At 35.6% G+C, this 17,561-nt stretch overlaps 2 protein-coding genes across 5 annotated transcripts in view; one reads left to right on the forward strand and one right to left on the reverse strand.

Annotated features, from left to right (window-relative positions):
- The window catches only part of LOC125043141 (protein Wnt-5b-like), a 657,155-nt gene extending 652,619 nt beyond the window's left edge, over window positions 1–4,536 (forward strand). For all 4 annotated transcript variants that reach the window (XM_047639108.1, XM_047639111.1, XM_047639110.1 and 1 more), the window contains 5 exons: window positions 163–343; window positions 692–803; window positions 1,125–1,227; window positions 2,179–2,346; window positions 2,540–4,536. In XM_047639108.1, the coding sequence (XP_047495064.1) occupies window positions 163–343; window positions 692–803; window positions 1,125–1,227; window positions 2,179–2,346; window positions 2,540–2,727 (752 nt within the window). In that variant the 3' untranslated portion in view covers window positions 2,728–4,536. The remainder of the gene's footprint in view (window positions 1–162; window positions 344–691; window positions 804–1,124; window positions 1,228–2,178; window positions 2,347–2,539) is intronic.
- A 944-nt stretch (window positions 4,537–5,480) lies between these two features.
- On the reverse strand, window positions 5,481–17,322 carry LOC125043143 (eukaryotic translation initiation factor 1A, Y-chromosomal-like). Its single transcript, XM_047639114.1, has 6 exons — window positions 17,168–17,322; window positions 10,771–10,865; window positions 10,016–10,111; window positions 7,683–7,815; window positions 6,245–6,351; window positions 5,481–6,006 (listed from the first exon to the last, which is right to left on the reverse strand). Exons 1-6 carry the CDS (start codon window positions 17,181–17,183, stop codon window positions 6,001–6,003), a joined length of 453 nt encoding a protein of 150 aa, XP_047495070.1. The 5' UTR covers window positions 17,184–17,322; the 3' UTR covers window positions 5,481–6,000.
- Window positions 17,323–17,561: the final 239 nt, after the last annotated feature.

Here is a 17,561-nt window from a genome sequence, read left to right on the forward strand (position 1 = left end):
TCTCTCTCTCTCTCTCTCTCTCTCTCTCTCTCTTCACACGCACGCGCGTGCACACACACATACACTTGCTCAGCAGTTAATACATTATCTCCCATTGACTCACTCACCTTGTCATGTACTCACATCTTCACTCGCTCTTCATCGTCGGCCCGTCTCTTTCAGCGAGTCGAGAGGCCGCCTTCGCCCACGCCATCGCTTCGGCGGGCGTCGTAAATAGCGTGTCGCGAGCGTGCAGGGACGGCCAGCTGTCCACGTGTGGGTGCTCGCCCGCCCGCAGACCAAAGGACCTCAACAAGGAGTGGATCTGGGGCGGATGCGGAGACAACGTCGAGTATGGATACAAGTGAGTATCGTAACGCTGGCATGGAGTTAGGATTGCTTTTTGTGAAATGGAAATATAAATTATTATATGGTAATAGTCTTGTTGATATGGAAATCATAACGTGTTTTCTTTGGCTAATTGAGTCTCATTTATTATAATCCTAGAGTTCATTTAACTTCGAAAAAATATGCATGATTCCCATTTCACCGTTTACCCAATTACTTTCGATACAAAAAAAAAATAATCCAGACGTATATTTCATAGAGAAATGTATTTATTGATTTATATGCTGATGGTAATAGATTACCAAATCACTTCGAAAACAACTCGACTCCATTTTCCAACCTAACCGCCTCGGCCCCCCCGCAGATTCACCCAGGGCTTTGTGGACGTCCGCGAGCGGGAGAAGAACTACAAGCGGGGCTCCCCCAAGCAAGGCCGCCAGCTGATGAACCTGCACAACAACGAGGCGGGGAGAAGGGTAAGGTCACAGTCCTTAGGCAAAAGGTCGACTTATTCGCGACTGAAATTGATGTCGAACTTCAAGGAAGGTCGGAGGTCCTTCGCGTTTGTTGATGAATTGGAAATGTTTTGGGAAGGAGTTATCAAAAACTAAAATTTGAATTCCTCATGGGAAAGTGCGGTGTATATTCTTTACACCATAATATAAGCGCAAGAAAGTAGACAACTTCATCAAAATTGAATTATTATATTGTTAATGCCATGTAAATAACCTATTTTTATTAGAAATAAAAAGCGGCTTAACCAGATTATGATATAGCTATTACCTCCCCCCGAACAGGCTGTGATCCGTAGAACGCGGGTCAATTGCAAATGCCACGGTGTATCAGGATCCTGCTCTCTGATCACGTGCTGGCAACAACTGGCACCCTTCAGGGAAGTCGGTATGTATACGAGTTGCGGCCCTTAACATTACTTCCAGCAAATGCGTTGCGGTAAGCTTAACTGTGGTGGGCGGAACGTTTGCTGATTGGTTTGTTAAGAGGGATGTTTCGGCCTTGCGGGATTACGAGGGAGTGGCGTGTCGAAAGGGTTAACAGGGTGTGTTTGGAAGACCTGAGAATAATGAGTAAATGTGAAAGGAAAGATGGATGAGAGTAGAGAGGAATGGGTGTTTTTTTTTTTATAAATGAGTTAGACTTGAAGGAAATGAGTGTGTGCAGACCGGAGATCACATGAGATATGAAAACAAAAGAGACTCCCGGAAAATTAAATGATCTCTGTAACAAGCGTTAAAATGGATGTCTGAGGATGAAATTGATAATTCTTATGGTTCCGAACAATGCATAGGATTGAGATTGATTAAACATTCCAGCTGGTTAGAAAAAAAAATAAACTGCCGAAAGTCGATCAGAATATTGAATGTTTTATATAATCAGACATTAAATGTAATATAATATTTGGACGATTAATGTAATCATATATCATATGCCACGTCAAATGGCGTTGTTGCATGAGAGATAAGCCTTTGCAGGAAAATGCATAATTTAATATTAAGTATGACATACTCAAAAGAAACACAGTAAAATATGAAATGCCCAGTAACAACAGAAGTGATTTTAGATTAAATTATTTAAAACAAATTCACATTTATCACATTTTATTTAGGTTTCAGGGTGCTGATAACAGTAGTTGCTTATTCATTCACTTCTTCACTTGGAGAATGTGGGCAGAGGGGTGTTCATGCTAGTATGCATGTGTGCATGCATGGTTATTTGAGCGTTGTGGATATGTCTGTGTTCCTCCATATATGAAACCCTTTTTAAATATCGTAATGTTTAACTGAGATTATTAAATATACACACATAATGGCTGATGTTACTCTTTCACTCCAGGTGATCTCTTGAAGGACAAATATGATGGAGCAACAGAGGTAAAAATCAATCGCCGAGGAAAACTCCAAGTCAAACACCCTCAGTTTAATGTCCCAACTGCCGAGGACCTGGTCTACTTGGACGAATCTCCTGACTACTGCAGGCGCAATAATACAGTTGGATCTCTAGGTATTGTATAATCTGGGGATGTTTTCTAATGAGTTACTTGGGTTAAATATCTTGTGTGAAATGTTCTTCTGGTTGGCTTCATGCAATTAATATTATGTTACTTTATCATTTTTTTTATTAATTCATAAATAAGTCAAATCCACAAAAATGTTTTACTCGATATGTAGATGTAATTTGATTCTTGAATTTGCAGGAACCCAGGACAGGATCTGCAACAAGAGTTCCCAAGGCATGGATGGCTGTGGACTCTTATGCTGCGGTCGAGGTTACAATTCTCAAAAGGTGAAACTACATGAAAGGTGCCATTGCAAGTTCCACTGGTGTTGCTACGTGGAGTGCAAAACATGTACCAGAGTCGTAGACCTTCACACATGCAAATAAAATTCAAAGAAAATGAATGATCAGTAAATTAATACTTGTATAAAGTATTACAGCAGAAACTGCATGGCTCTTTGAAAGTGAAGATCTAATGTTAACTTCTGTGCCCTCCATAATAATAGTAATACCTGTGTGAAATTCACTATTTGTGACTATATATATATAGAGAGAGAGAGAGAGAGACTTGAAAGAAGAGATGAAAATCCTCTAAAGAACATGTGGAAATGGCTACAATGGTGAATTACAGAACCATAGAAGTACTTAATATTGCTCTGAACTAAAACACATACAGTTGGTTTATTGTGCCGTGAAAATAAAAGCAACAAGCAAACAATTGGTGAAGTACACTTGACCCAGTGGTTTTCATAGTCTCAAAAAATGCATTTAACGTTGGTGTCTGAACCTTCATTTTTGAAGCAAGACTTGGAACATTTAGAGCAAGTGGTTAAGGTACAGACACCAAAGTAATAGATGTCAATAAGTGTTACATTTATAGACAGTGAAACAGTGAATTAGCAAAAATAAGTTGGCAGAATAGTTACCTATCAATCAATAAGTATCTTGTAGGGACTGCAGCTTTCAGTGTTCCAATATGTGCAATGTTTATGGCAAGTTCGAGAGTTGACAAAAGCCTAGCTGATAAATTCCCTTATTGTTCATAAATACATCATATAATAAAGGAATGGTTTGGTTGTTGTAACTGATGTACACAAGTATTTAGTAAATTTTACATATACTAATTTCTTAGTCAGTGGCAGCTTTTATCTATTGTACAGTGTGTATGTAAATAACGTATATAAAAGTAGTTTTATTGTAGAGAATCTTGTATTGTCAAGTAGTTTGCAAGTTCATAATCTCTGTAGGTGTAATAGAGAATTCTTGTAGACCAGCTGTAGATCTGTGCTATGTGTTTTCCCATTTCATTATGCTATGGATTGCAGTATTCACTTTTCTGTGAAATAATTAAATTAGTTGCCATATTTAAATAAGAGTACAGGAAGTTGCCATTTGTGTACTTAAGAAAAACTCAAGTTACTGGGTTGTTCTCAATGCAATGGGAATTGGATTAGTCCTTTACCTGAGGTGTACCTTGTATGGTAGTGTTAGATTTGAAGGTTCATAGACTTGGGATGTGTTTGCAACCATTTTGACATTAACATTTTCTGCACTTAAGATCTTGTCCCATTTGAGTTTATTAGTAGAAGTAAAGTAGTCGAGGTAAAATACAATAGTTTACCTCATGCATACAAGTTAAAATCACTTTGTGCACAGATAAAAAAAAAATAAAAAATAAAAAATAAAAAACTTGAGCCATGAGGGATATCCTCTAAATTTCAGTCATCAATATTGAGGTCATGTTAAACCTCCAGACCTACTGACAAAGTACATAGCATGTAGTGCATATTTTGTAGCATATACAGTATATATAAATACATATATATATATAAATATATATATACGGGTGATATTCCCAGGGCTGTTAATACATGCCCCATGGGAAGCTTACACCAGGTATAAAAACTTTCCTTTTCTTTAAGACATATTGTCCATTTTCTATTGTAGATACACATGAATGGTGCTTGTCCCACAATCTGCTAAATTGGTAATGGGAATACAATACCACAATCAAATTTATAAAAGGTGGTTTCAGCCAGCATAATTTGAATTTACCATGGGATCATACTATTTGACATACATATATTTTCCTTTCCCTGTCTTTAATCTTAATAAAATTAATGTACTATTTTGTGTAATATGAGCCAAATGTAATGAAATGTTTATTAGCTAAATAATATAAAAGTGTACAATAAGCACATGTTCTTTCAATACCTTCATATTTTTTCTATGTCTTAGAATAAGGGCTCCTAAACAAACATCCAATATCAAGTTTCACTTTAATATTCCATATTGCATTATAAATACACAGACTGTTATACAAGTAATGCTGCAGTTAATACAGTATTACTAAATAAATTAATTAATGAAAAAAAAAAAATTCTTTACATGTGGTGATAAACATGTTTGAAATTTTCCTTTCTAAAGAAATGGACAAACTCCTGTCCTGTCAAAAAGTATTCCATTATTATAACTCCCCTCACATCTTGCCTTAACTTTTCTCTGCTATGAGATTAAACAGAACTGATTTATCAGAAATTATATTCCAACCTAATACTACAAACATCAATATATATACACATTTCAAGCTATGGAGATGATTAGATAAAAATAAAGCATACAGGAGCACTAAAGGCAGTTTCCCTTAGATAAAAACATCCAGACAGTTCTTCAATACTTGCTTGTTTATAAAATTCTTAGTCTTGCCCATCAGCAATGTTAGAACCACTTTACAGTGGAAAATGAGAAGCAATAAGTTCTAATATTTCTTTTCTAGAGACAATCACTCCAGAAGCTTAGGTTGTTTACATTCCAAAAAACCGTAATTAAGACCAGAAAAAGGTTTAGCACTTACACCTTATGCATAAAGATATAACAAACTTTACTTTTCATTAAAATAAGAAAAAAAAATCCTATGGCTTTATTTACTTGCACTCCCAGCAACCTTAACTAGTCAATGTCACTGAAAATACCAGAGAACTTTCAAAGCTAATCTCAAAGGTATACACATGATACACTCAATATAGATCCCAAAGGGAATCCTAACCAACTCCATTTAGGGTAAACATCATGCATTTCTGAAGAGTCCATAAATAAAAGAAAAAAACTATTATTAATACAGGATACAAAAACAACAAAAATTGAGATTACACTTTATATAAAATATCAATTTAAAAGATTAATTTCTCTATAATAAAGTAGAAAAAAATGTTACAGGAGGGATGCAGATATGGAAACGAAATAGGGCCAAAGAAAACAGCATCTTGCAAAACAAATTTCTAATTTCCTTCTCTTTTTTTCAAGACAAACATTCAAATAAAAACTGATATGCAGTGAAAGCAATCACTACAAAAAGCAAATGTATTCCTGTTTGTTTCTTGGTATCACTTTATATGAATCTCTTGGATTAACATTACCTAAATAATAATTTCTAAATTGATTCCTGATTATCAACTAGATATCAAAATACTCTGAACCTCAGTTTGCTGTATGTAAACACAATATCAATCTGATTCTACAGCAATAAAGAACATCCCATGTTGGGACACCAACAACTGTGTATATGATGGGCATAAAAAAAGGAAAAAAAAAAGCTAATAGTTATTTCTACTTTATGCTAGCATCTGCTATCCTTGTAATAGAGGTATTCGGCCAGCATTCTCATAGCTGAAAGGAAAATATATCCTGCATTAATGAAATGCTATTTATATATAATCTTAAATCTATTTTCTAAAACACAATAAGATACTATGTTATTATCACTCAATGGATTCAAGTTCACTACTTACAATTTATGACAACTGACTTCCTTATTTTCCAATGTAACATTATCATTTTCCAGTAAAATAATTACAAACTTTCAATCTCTTGTACAAAAATCTATATTTAATTAATATCTACTTACTGCATCTATGTCAGCTGCTGCATCCTCTTCTTCTTCTGAGTAATCGTCGAACTCAATATCGTCATCCATGCCGTCTTCTACGAAGGTAGCATTCTCGTTCACCTTGACTGGAAATTAAAAAAAAAAGAAGGAAATGTAAAACATCATTTTATAATCTTACAGAGAACATTTACAAACTTTACTAATGTAAGAAATCATAAATGGAAATGTGAACTAATTTTATATTATCACTAATACAGTATCAAAATCAGTATCATCAATACAGATGATCCATTGCTATACCATACCCAGTAAGCCCATTACCCTTAGACACCATGAGGCATGGTATACTCTATCTATGAGTCCAAACTATTTACAAAAAATGTCATGTTACCTATACAATGAATTATAAAAATACTTTCAACATAAACTTACGTAACAAATGCAAAAGCACAATAAAAATGCATCATGATGATAAGGAAAGAAGGATAACAGAGCTATTTATCCATTACAAAGGGTCATGAGACAATTGTGAATTATGGCTAGTTATCCATTAAATGTTATCATGTCTCATAAGTAGCACTAATAACCAATAATACATGGAAAACTAATACAAGATTTGTTTGGGAGAAAAAAAGGGGGACACAAGACACTGGACAATGCACAACTTTCACCACCACATATATATCATGGATATCTATTGTGCTCTATTGTGGGCGCGGGAGTTTGGTACGTCAAGCGGAATCACCGGCTCGAAGCACTTTGGCTAACCGCCGCAGAGTACAGCCGCATGCCACAGATCGAGTGGTTTGTTTTGATGCCTCAGGGTGTGACCCGTCAGGAAGGGGTTAATGAACATATCAACTGCACATCCCCTCATGTACAACACGAGGATGTGCCCATGAACTTTCAAGAAGGGGTTAGAACTGCTGAAGGGATATAATTTGACAGTGAACATTCTTTAATTTCTATAAATGCCACTGACTTCCAACTAATTTTGACTGAAATCATCTTCTTAATGCTTAAAATGCATTTTCAAGTGCTGCAACTAGGATAGATAACTATAAAGGGAAAAAATTAGTATGTAATTTTGTCAATTTCTCCAATCTATCAGCTTTTATTAACCTTTCCCCCAATCCCCTTTTATTTATTTTTTATTTTTTCCCAGGGGAGGGGGGGGGGGAGACTAGTGGCCACACAGTATATGGTGAGTGTGGAAGGCAAGTAACATGATGGAAAATTCTCTCTACGAGGCAATTTTTGCAATTTTTTGTTACACAGCTTTGACACATCATTTTCTCAATCCTTTGTACACAATGAATTCTGGGGTTAACGTTGCTTGAAAAAAAAATCTTGTCTTTTCAGCCATTATCACAGCTCTAGATTTCTCTAGTCAGGATAATGTTAAATGAAGTTTGGCTATTAAAGTAAATACAAAACATCAATGATAAATACAAACCTGATTCTGGGATTTCACCATATGACTTCAAGTTTCGTGCCTCATCTGCATTATATTTAAGGATAACATCAGCCTTTTTGTCCTGGTAGTCTCGAAGCCCAAGAAGAATGATGTCACCTTGATTAATCCATACCTATAAATGGAAACAGAAATTGGTTTCAAATACCTACATAATACAAGTTTTTCTTAAATTAAAATTAAACTGATAACATATCTCATGAATAACTATGCAACTATAGTTCATGGCTTTACAAAACCTTTTGTCTATTATATACTTCTGGCCATATTGCCCAGGAGTTGCTGCCACTTTAGTCCCTCCCCTTTGCATAATACCATGTTTTGTGGAGTACCACAAAAAAATATATATATATATAGCATATAGAACCTTTAAAAATGCTCATAAAATTTATTGGATGCTCTAATGAAAAAAGAATACTATCAAATTTTTATAAAACAGAATATGTATCTTTTCTGTTTTAGCCAAGATGAATACAAATGAGTTATGACTGATATGTGTGCACTTACAACATATCTTGCACAATGGAATAATGAACTATTGTGTATGAGAAGTTGATTTGCAGACCATCCTCATTGGTTACTCATAAAATGAGTAACCATAGCAACTGAAACCAACCAAAAAAAAATTCACAAGCATCATATATAAAGCCGCATTTTATCTTTTGAGCATTTTTAGGCTGCATGGAATCTTTACCATCATTCCTAACAATAGTGCAAAAACATTGCTAAGATTTGTACCTTCATTTTTTGTTACCAAAGACTTGAACAGGGGAATGGCATGTACAGATTAGAGGGAGGGAAGAGAGAAGAGAGACAGAGACAGAGAGAGAGAGAAGAGAAGAGAAGAGAAGAGAGATGGAGACGGAGACAGAGAGAAGAGAAGAGAAGAGAAGAGGAAAGAGAGAGAGACAGACAGACAGAGACAGACTGACAGAGACAGACAGACAGAGACGACAGACAGAGACAGACAGACAGAGACAGACAGACAGACAGAGACAGACAGACAGAGACAGACAGACAGACAGGACAGACAGACAGACAGACAGACAGAGACAGACAGACAGACAGAGACAGACAGACAGACAGAGACAGACAGACAGACGAGAAGAGGGAGAAAGGGGGAGCAGAAGACAGAGAGGCGAGAGAGGGGCGGAGACGAGGGAGAGGAGAGAGGACGACAGGAAGACAGGGACAGAAGACAGACAGGGACAGACAGACAGACAGAGACGGAGAGGACAGAGCAGAGACGGAGAAGAGGGACGGCAGGGAGAAGGGACGAGGGGAGGAGAAGATAGAAGAGACAGGGAAGAGAGAGACGAGACAGAGAGAGACAGACAGAGGACAGATGACAGAGAGGAGAGAGAGAGAGGAGAGAGAGAGAGAGGGGAGAGAGGGGGGGGAGGGAGGAGGGGGAGGGGGGGAGAGAGAGAGAGAGAGAGAGAGAGAGAGAGAGAGAGAGAGAGAGAGAGGAGAGAGAGAGAGAGAGAGAGAGGGAGAGGGAGAGGGAGAGAGAGAGAGAGAGAGAGAGAGAGGAGAGAGAGAGAGAGAGAGAGAGAGAGAGAGAGAGAGAGAGAGGAGAGAGAGAGAGAGAGAGAGAGAGGGGGGGAGAGAGAGAGAGAGAGAGAGAGAGAGAGAGAGAGAGAGAGAGAGAGAGAGAGAGAGAGAGAGAGAGAGAGAGAGAGAGAGAGAGAGAGAGAGACTTCCACCTACTCAAACATCATAAATACCTTTAATTTGTTTCTTTGGATATAATACAAAATGTTTGCAAGATAGTATAAAAATTTTATCTGGTCTGTACCATTACTGAAAAGGTACAAACATCAAACCAAAGAGTAATTTGCTGCATTCTAAACGATGTCAATTAATCTTTAGCAACTAATATAAAAATGTAGTCTTTTGCAATGAAAGACAGCTAGAAAAAGACAACACCATAAAATTTTTGATGTAAGATTTGCACCATTCACAGTTTAGAAACCTTGTGAATGGGATGTAGAACAAGAGCAACAGGAAAATAATATATGTGAGGTCGTACTTCAGTTCTTGCAACACATGAACATAAAGAGCAAATGTTTATGCAGATGGCCAAGGACAAGAATTTAAAGGAGGCAACTCGTTACTTAAATGTGCACTGAAGTAAAGGTCTACAATTAAAGATGAAAGTACTTCAGTACTATAATCTTGTGATAAAATAAATATAATCAAAATTTAGAAATAACAGAAGCTTATTTCATTCACATGCTTCTGAAAGATTGCTTCTTTAACACAATTCATCTTTCCACCCTTCCTAAACAAGTCTATGACTCTTATCTACTCACTTTCTTTCGGAGTTTTCCACGGATGTGACAGAGCCTCTTCATACCATCAGTAAAACAGAGAGCTTCCAATCTGCCATTTCCAAGCATTTTTGTCACCTGACATTTAGATGAAAAAAGATGGTTATTATAATTTTCCTACCCGTAGAATCAATAAAGACAGCAGTAACTATGGGAAACATCTAAGTAACCATGGTGAGACTGAAAAATAATGAAAACCCCATGATATATTCTCAACATATATATTCATGCAAGGAACTGAAAATAAAAAATGTGAATACTAAAATATATAAATACTACACTGACAAAACAAAACAGATACATACATATTACAGGTAAAATTGCTCAACAAAACAAATAATAGTAAAACTAAATCAAAATCAAGCTATACTAGTAATTGAAATATCAAGTTCATGAATACATTTACATATAGATCTCTGTCTACAAATTCATTCTTTTGAAAGGAAACATTGTATAACACAAGAAAGACTTGGCAAGATCATACAGACATTCCTCAACTAGGAGATTTCCATCAATTACATACAATAATAAACACTTTTTTAATTAAAACAACTGAATAACTGAACTGATGAGAAAGTACCATGGAACTTACAAATAAAGAGAAATACGAAAAGTAACTTAGTAAGCAATATAAAATTTAAGAAGTATCACAATTATAATGTAATTCAGAAATCCCTATTTTCAAAAAAATAAATAAATAAATAAATAAATAAATAAATAAATAAATAAAAAATTACCTGGGCATATTCTTGGCCCTCCTCCTTGAAGATCAGTTCTCTCTTCTCGGCTTCATTCTCATTCTTACCACGTCGCCTGTTCTTTCCTCCCTTTCCTGAAAGATGAACCAATTTGAATATGAATACTATATATGTACTCGTTTTACAAATTAGGGAACTTCTTGTAAACTTCCCTATCTAAATCTGGAGATGAGCCAAAACATTTCTTTGGTTTTCTTGGCAAGGATCCACATCATATACAAAAATAATCAGTGTACCCTGACGAAACTGCACAAGTATCCTGTAACAATAGCTACCAAACCTACAAAACCAAATAAAAAAGGTTTCCTGCTTGGATATCTCCACTGTCCTAGTTTGTAATGCAAAACTGATCCAAATATAACAGTATATGCATGCACAAGTGTGTGCACAAATGCATACATGCATGTGCACATGGTGTGTACACAGACATTTATAAGTAGGTTTTCCTTTATTTGAAGAGCCTAGCAAACTAAAATACTACAACTGGCTACCTTGCTAACAATCCAGGCCAGAGTGAAAAAATCAATAAAGGATAATGACTGTTCTTAGCAATTTTGTCTATGACTTATGCTGTTGCAACACCTTAATGCTAATGCAGCTAATTCGAATGATTATTTACAGTTATAGATCATTGATTACAGTAATATGTTAACTATAAACTGTAATAAACTTTACTTCTATTAATAATATTACACATTTTAAATATCATAACTATAATATCAGCACCACACATTTGTTGTTATTGCATCAGCACCATTTGTATTTTCAAATAAAAAATGGTTTTAAATATGTACAAAATATATTTATTAACATCTGACAATAAATCAAAATGAGCCTCCAAAGTCTTCTTGTCATTACTGATGTGTGATTGTCTTCATCTGTCTTTGACTCTGACTCAGCCAAAGTTTGAGGACTGGTGTGGCTGTCTTTTAAAACTATAATACAAATTTACACAAGTTTGAAGATAATTCTACATCCAATATAAAAAAGGAAAACTTCGAAGCCCCCTTTGATTTATTGGAAACATTGATTAATACTGCTATCACTGTTATTGTTATTATTACAGACTTGTAATTATCATAGTTATTAAAAATAGTAATAGCGACAATTTTCACCCAAAAAATCAAGAAGCTTAGTTGTTGACTCCTTAGTGACTAAGAAATTCTTGAGCCACCTTTGTGTAAACAAAATAACCTAAAATAGCAGTGAACTGAGCATGTGTGTGTACATGCCTTCCTAGTAACAATCTTATCAGTTACTAATAAAACTTGTAAGCAATAAAGAATGAAAAATACAATTAGCTAACAGGTCAACCCCTAACTATCCTTATGCAATCAATGCAAGTTTATGACCTAATGAACAAAAGACAAGTAATATTTAACCCGTTATGAAAGCAAGTTGAAGCAATTCAGGATGCAAAGAAGGAAATTAAGTAACATAATTCTTGGTACATGATAAAAAATATGCATTGAGGTGCAATGCACTTTTCAGTTTTGAAATCACAAAGCAAGCAATGCACTTTTCAATGCTGAAATCACAAAGAAAACAATCATTACTATTTGGCAATTTTTAAGAAGATGAGGTTATCAAAACACTACAATATTAATAACATTAAAAATTGCACAAAAATCTACAGCCTTTAACTTCTATGCTTTTCTTTCATTTACTGCAAAATGTTCTTCTTCCCCTGGATCCTCTCCACTTGAGGTAAACAGATTGAAACTTTACCTACATGTCTACAAAAAAAAAGGACCTTTTACTTACAAGAAAATTCTTTACTAAAATTTGTATATCAATCATCAAATTATATCATAGTAGCTTTTAACTTTACTTTTGAATTTTCACTAATAACATGTCTTTCCAGATCATATAAAATATTTTAACATCTAATACTTTGTTTTAGTACAATATCTGTATAGTATAATTACAAGATCTTGTATACAACTGAGTGATCATAAAATAAACCTGTACATAGATAGGGCTTTCAATAACAAGATGTCAAGTAACTGTCAAAAAGAAAAGTCATTCCAGTGCCAAGTTGGGTAAACTGACATGAGTGGAGTTGCTAAGGCTATGATTTAGACCAAATCCATCCAGGGTTACAAAAATAAGCTGAAGTTCAGAATAGGATGATATAAAGGTGTAAAAACAAAGAGAAAGAATGCACAAAATGACTGTTGTAGTGGGAAAAAAATCAATCTATCGAAACATGAATGTCCATGAATCTAACCTTATGTGGCAGATGTCCAGCAATGCCAAAGTCTCTGCACTTCACATACTGCTGATAATAAACCAATCTCCACCATGCATAATAAGCCAAGATGAAGATAGTCACCCCCCCCCCCCAAGCAATTTAACCCTATAATGGCAGCTTTCACTCATGCCATACAGAAGCACATACATGGCACCACATACATGGCACCACATACAGTTGACTAGTCAAGTGAAAAATCAAAAGGGTTAATCTTAACAATATAGAAGATGCACTATGCTAGAGCAAATTGATGATCATATTCCTATAAATGACAAAAAGTTCTAGTCTTTGGTAAATAAAATAATCTGCCAACACGACTGATAATGTAAAAAAAAATAATAATAATAATAATAATAAATAAAATAAATAAAAATAAATAAATAAATAAATAAATAAATAAACAAATAAATAAATAAAAAAATAATCTTAACCATATGCCTGAGCTAAGGCAAATTGAAGATGATATTCTTGTAGAGGACATGAGTTGTAGTCACTGGTAAAAGAAATAATGTGCACACAAATGGTAATACCACAATTAACCCCTTTCCAACAAGTCATGCCCTGAGGCGTCATAACAAATTGCTCGATCTGTGACATGTGGCTGTACGCCACGGCGACACACCAAAGTGCTACAAGCCGGTGATTCAGCTTGATGTGCCAAACTCCCGCACTCAATGTCGGTGTGTTGCCATTGATCTCCAGTGTAGTTTTTTTTTTTGCTTTTTTTTTCCACCTGTCATTAAGGGGTTAAAGGAAAAAGAAAGCAGAAACCACCACTCGCAACAAAAGTCCACTCAGTGCTGCCAAGTTTCAGCTCATCTTTGCCATGCATACCAAGGTGAAGACAGTGTTTGTCAAGGGATGCTGGGACGTTGAGCCTCCATTCAGGCAATTACCTAATCACAGCAACTTAGATTGTTGAATAAATTTTGTGACTGAATGGGAAACTTTATACTAATTTGAAGGCTATAACCTTCTCAATCCCAAAAAAGCAAATAACTATTTAGTGCACACAATTCTTGTACAACAAGCTTGCCATCTAGTATATGAGTTCTGTGCATCATAAATAGAATAACTGCCACCCAGGATGAACAATTAATTTTCAATGGTAATTAATTACAAGGTGATTACATCCCTCCAAGACTAAGACCCAATTATGCCAGCCAAGCCAACTACCCTGGGGGGGTGCTCCTACGAATCCACAAACATTAACATATAAATCAAAAGCTTTTCTAGCCACTCAATTGCCTAGTCAGAGGCTCTACCACTGGACCTCCTCCCAATTACCATGAACTTGTCTCCGTGAGGCATTTGTTGCGACCCATTTCATTAATTCCAGGCATTACAATTTGTCTGTACAGATTATTCCCTGAAATAGTGAGTATTCTTTATAGTGTGGGTGCACTAAGCTAGAACAAATTTAAATGTAAGAGAAAAAAAAAAAAAAAAAAAAAAAAAAAAAAAAAAAAGTTGCAGAAGCACCACTCTCACCCTATGTCCACTTGGTAAACCTGAGTTTTAGATCTAACTTGCCACACACACCACAGTGAAGACAATGTTTGATAGTGTTTTGGGGGTGTATCATTCATCAACCTTTCCCTCCAACAGTGCCTGAAGGGCATGCCCAGTCAAGGCAACTTATATAGTTTTAAAAAAGTGACTTTCCCCTTTCTTGTGTCCTTGGAATTCTCCTAAATTAAGTGTTTTTATTATGAAAATATATACCTTTTCAATAGTTATAAGATATGGATCCACAAAGCTAGGGAAAATAAATGATTTTCTTGAAGAGGACAAAAGGTTGTAGTAATCACTACAGGAAATAATCTACAGACACAAATAAAGGAAAAAGATTGCTGCTCTGTGCAAACTCAGGTGAACACATTGTTTGCCTGGTGGTGATGGGGGCAGAAACTCCATCAAATATCCCCTGAGGCAGTGCCCGAACGGCACTCCTTGTCACAGCAATTTAGATTATTGAATATAGATTGTAATATGGAGTTGAGGAGTTAGTCTCTGGCAAGTGCATCTGCACTATAAAGAATTACCACAGCAATAAAAAAAATAATAATAATAAATAAAATTAATATAAAATCTACAATGGAACCAGACATTCATACAAGCATGGGAGTCAATCTTGGATCTGCCTGCACCACATTCTGAACTCTCAATCTGTCAAATGCGTAAACAAACTCTGAATCCCACCTGTCACCTGTCACCTATCAATACTTTTCATACTTTTTTACTATGACAATCAGGTCTTCCAAAATAATATTTACATCATCAGATTTGTTCTTGTGTGATGAGAATGAATCTGATGATCATTTCCATCACATTCATCTGACAACACTCTTGATGTAATTTGATAAGTTCCGATAGTATGAAGTACATCATGGAAATTACAGGGTAAAGCAGGCTGAAATAAAAAGAATAGAGAAAAGAAATGTGTAAAACAAGGACTAAAAACACTTAAAAGTGGCTAATGAAACTGACTAATGATATCACCATCATCTTTGAGAGTCTACGGACCAATTTTGCAAAAATCTATGAGACTTCACATAGTCCAGATTGTTCAATGCATCCTAACCAATAAACCAACATAACCTCAACCCTGTGGAATTTATAAACTACAATCTATATATTCCCTAGCCAGGGGGTCCTGTGGTAATATATATGCTAGCCAGGGGGCACAGCCCCCTGGGCCCCTGTAGTAATATATATGCCTAGCAAGGCGCATTTATTACTTCGCTTCCATCTATGGTCTGAATTGCTATAATTTTTTTCTGAATTTGGGGCACTTGATGGGCTCGGATATCAGGCTGTGATAGAGACTAATGTCTATTTCTTCTGTATATCCACTATATGGCTTTAAAAAATTATCCAGAATAGACACAACACTTATAATTAAACATTTCTCACCAGCACTAGTCAATGAATGGCATCGCACGACCTGTCAAATCTCCCAGTGGCAACATGCGCATGTGCACGTTATTGTACAGAATATCATAATTACCAAGACATACATAAGAAGTATAACAAAACTAAAAGAATGCATTACATAAATGAATTCTGTAAAACAGACGCAGGTTATTACAAAATAATTGTTCTCACAAATGCACAGTAATACACAGACTACTTGATATATGCAGTAACGAGTTACGCGTCACATTTGTTATCATCCTCGCAAGGACTCAGAAAATGATAGGTTGATCTCTCTCTTCTGCACTTTTGCCATAGATGGAAAGTGTCTTAGTTTTGGTCAAAGTAACCACTCCATATACTTTTCATACTGTAATCCTGGTTATCATGAATGGAAAGTTTTCAGGATCGGAGGGTACAAGTTTACAAGATCTCTGCACATCTGCCAAAGGCCTGGGCACCTCCAGCACCATGTAGATTCGTGCAAGATAAAACCTCTAGACCTTCTTTAAACCCCAAATAAGGTAACAATCTCGGATCTTTCCTATCGGACTACGAAGGTGGCCAGTTGGCCTTAGCCAGAGCGCCGAAGGCAAGTGAAAACCAGCATAAAGGCAAGATCTTCCAAAAATATTTGTACCTTTGTCTATTTTCCTTTAAGAAAATATATGAGTTACTAATAGGCTGTGATCCCTGAGAGGAGGCCTGAAGACGGTTAAAAGCAGGAGAAAGTAACGTGAAGGAAATTGGAAAAAAAATTGGAAAAAAAACACATTTTGGAAAAATTCGAATCAATAAAAAAAACGTCATAACTAACATCCGTCGAAAAAAGATCATAGCTGAACAGACTAAAACCATTTCATGAGAGGAAAATACTGGGAGGGGAAAAAAAACACGAAAATATGGGAAAAATTCGCACGCAACATCACCTCCTTCACGGCTAAAAGAAAGGGGGAAAAAATCAATCTGTTTATTCATAGAGAGACCGAAAAAACATCCCAGAAACACCAATATTCCTAAAATCCTGAGTGAAACCACGAACCTTCAGAAATAAAACCTCGCGTAAAGGGGAAAAAAAAAAATCGAAAGAACGTTTCCCTTGTATTGAAGACACGAACCTCATTCTTTTTTTTTTTTTTACTCCCTTTAAACATCACATATCTCCCGAATCCTCGTTTTTTTTGGACTAAGATGATTCAAACTCACCCTTATTCTTCGGCATGGCTGAGTGCTGGGTAAATTACACGCTCGGAAAAGGAGAAATAGGCAGACTTCAAGAAGGATCGAGCACGAAAATGCTTCCTCCTTCGCCGCACAAGTGGTGAAATGGAGACAAGTGAGAGCTTATTTTCGACAGATAAAAATTAGAGTACCCTATTTTTATCTTTATTTGAAATAAGTCTTTTCATGATAGAAATATTTTTCTATGTTTTATTTTTTTTTCTCTTAGTTTTGGGTTATCGTTATATGGTCATTTGATTTAAATCGAGAAATTCCAGATTAAAATTGATGACAAAAATATAATACTTGTATGATATAATTTTCTTGTGTGTTTTAATTTTCTGATTTTTATTTGTTTGTTGGTTGTTTATGAATTGTA

Source organism: Penaeus chinensis, chromosome 33 (genome assembly GCF_019202785.1).
Source record: "Penaeus chinensis breed Huanghai No. 1 chromosome 33, ASM1920278v2, whole genome shotgun sequence".
NCBI classification, from domain to species: Eukaryota; Metazoa; Arthropoda; class Malacostraca; order Decapoda; family Penaeidae; genus Penaeus; species Penaeus chinensis.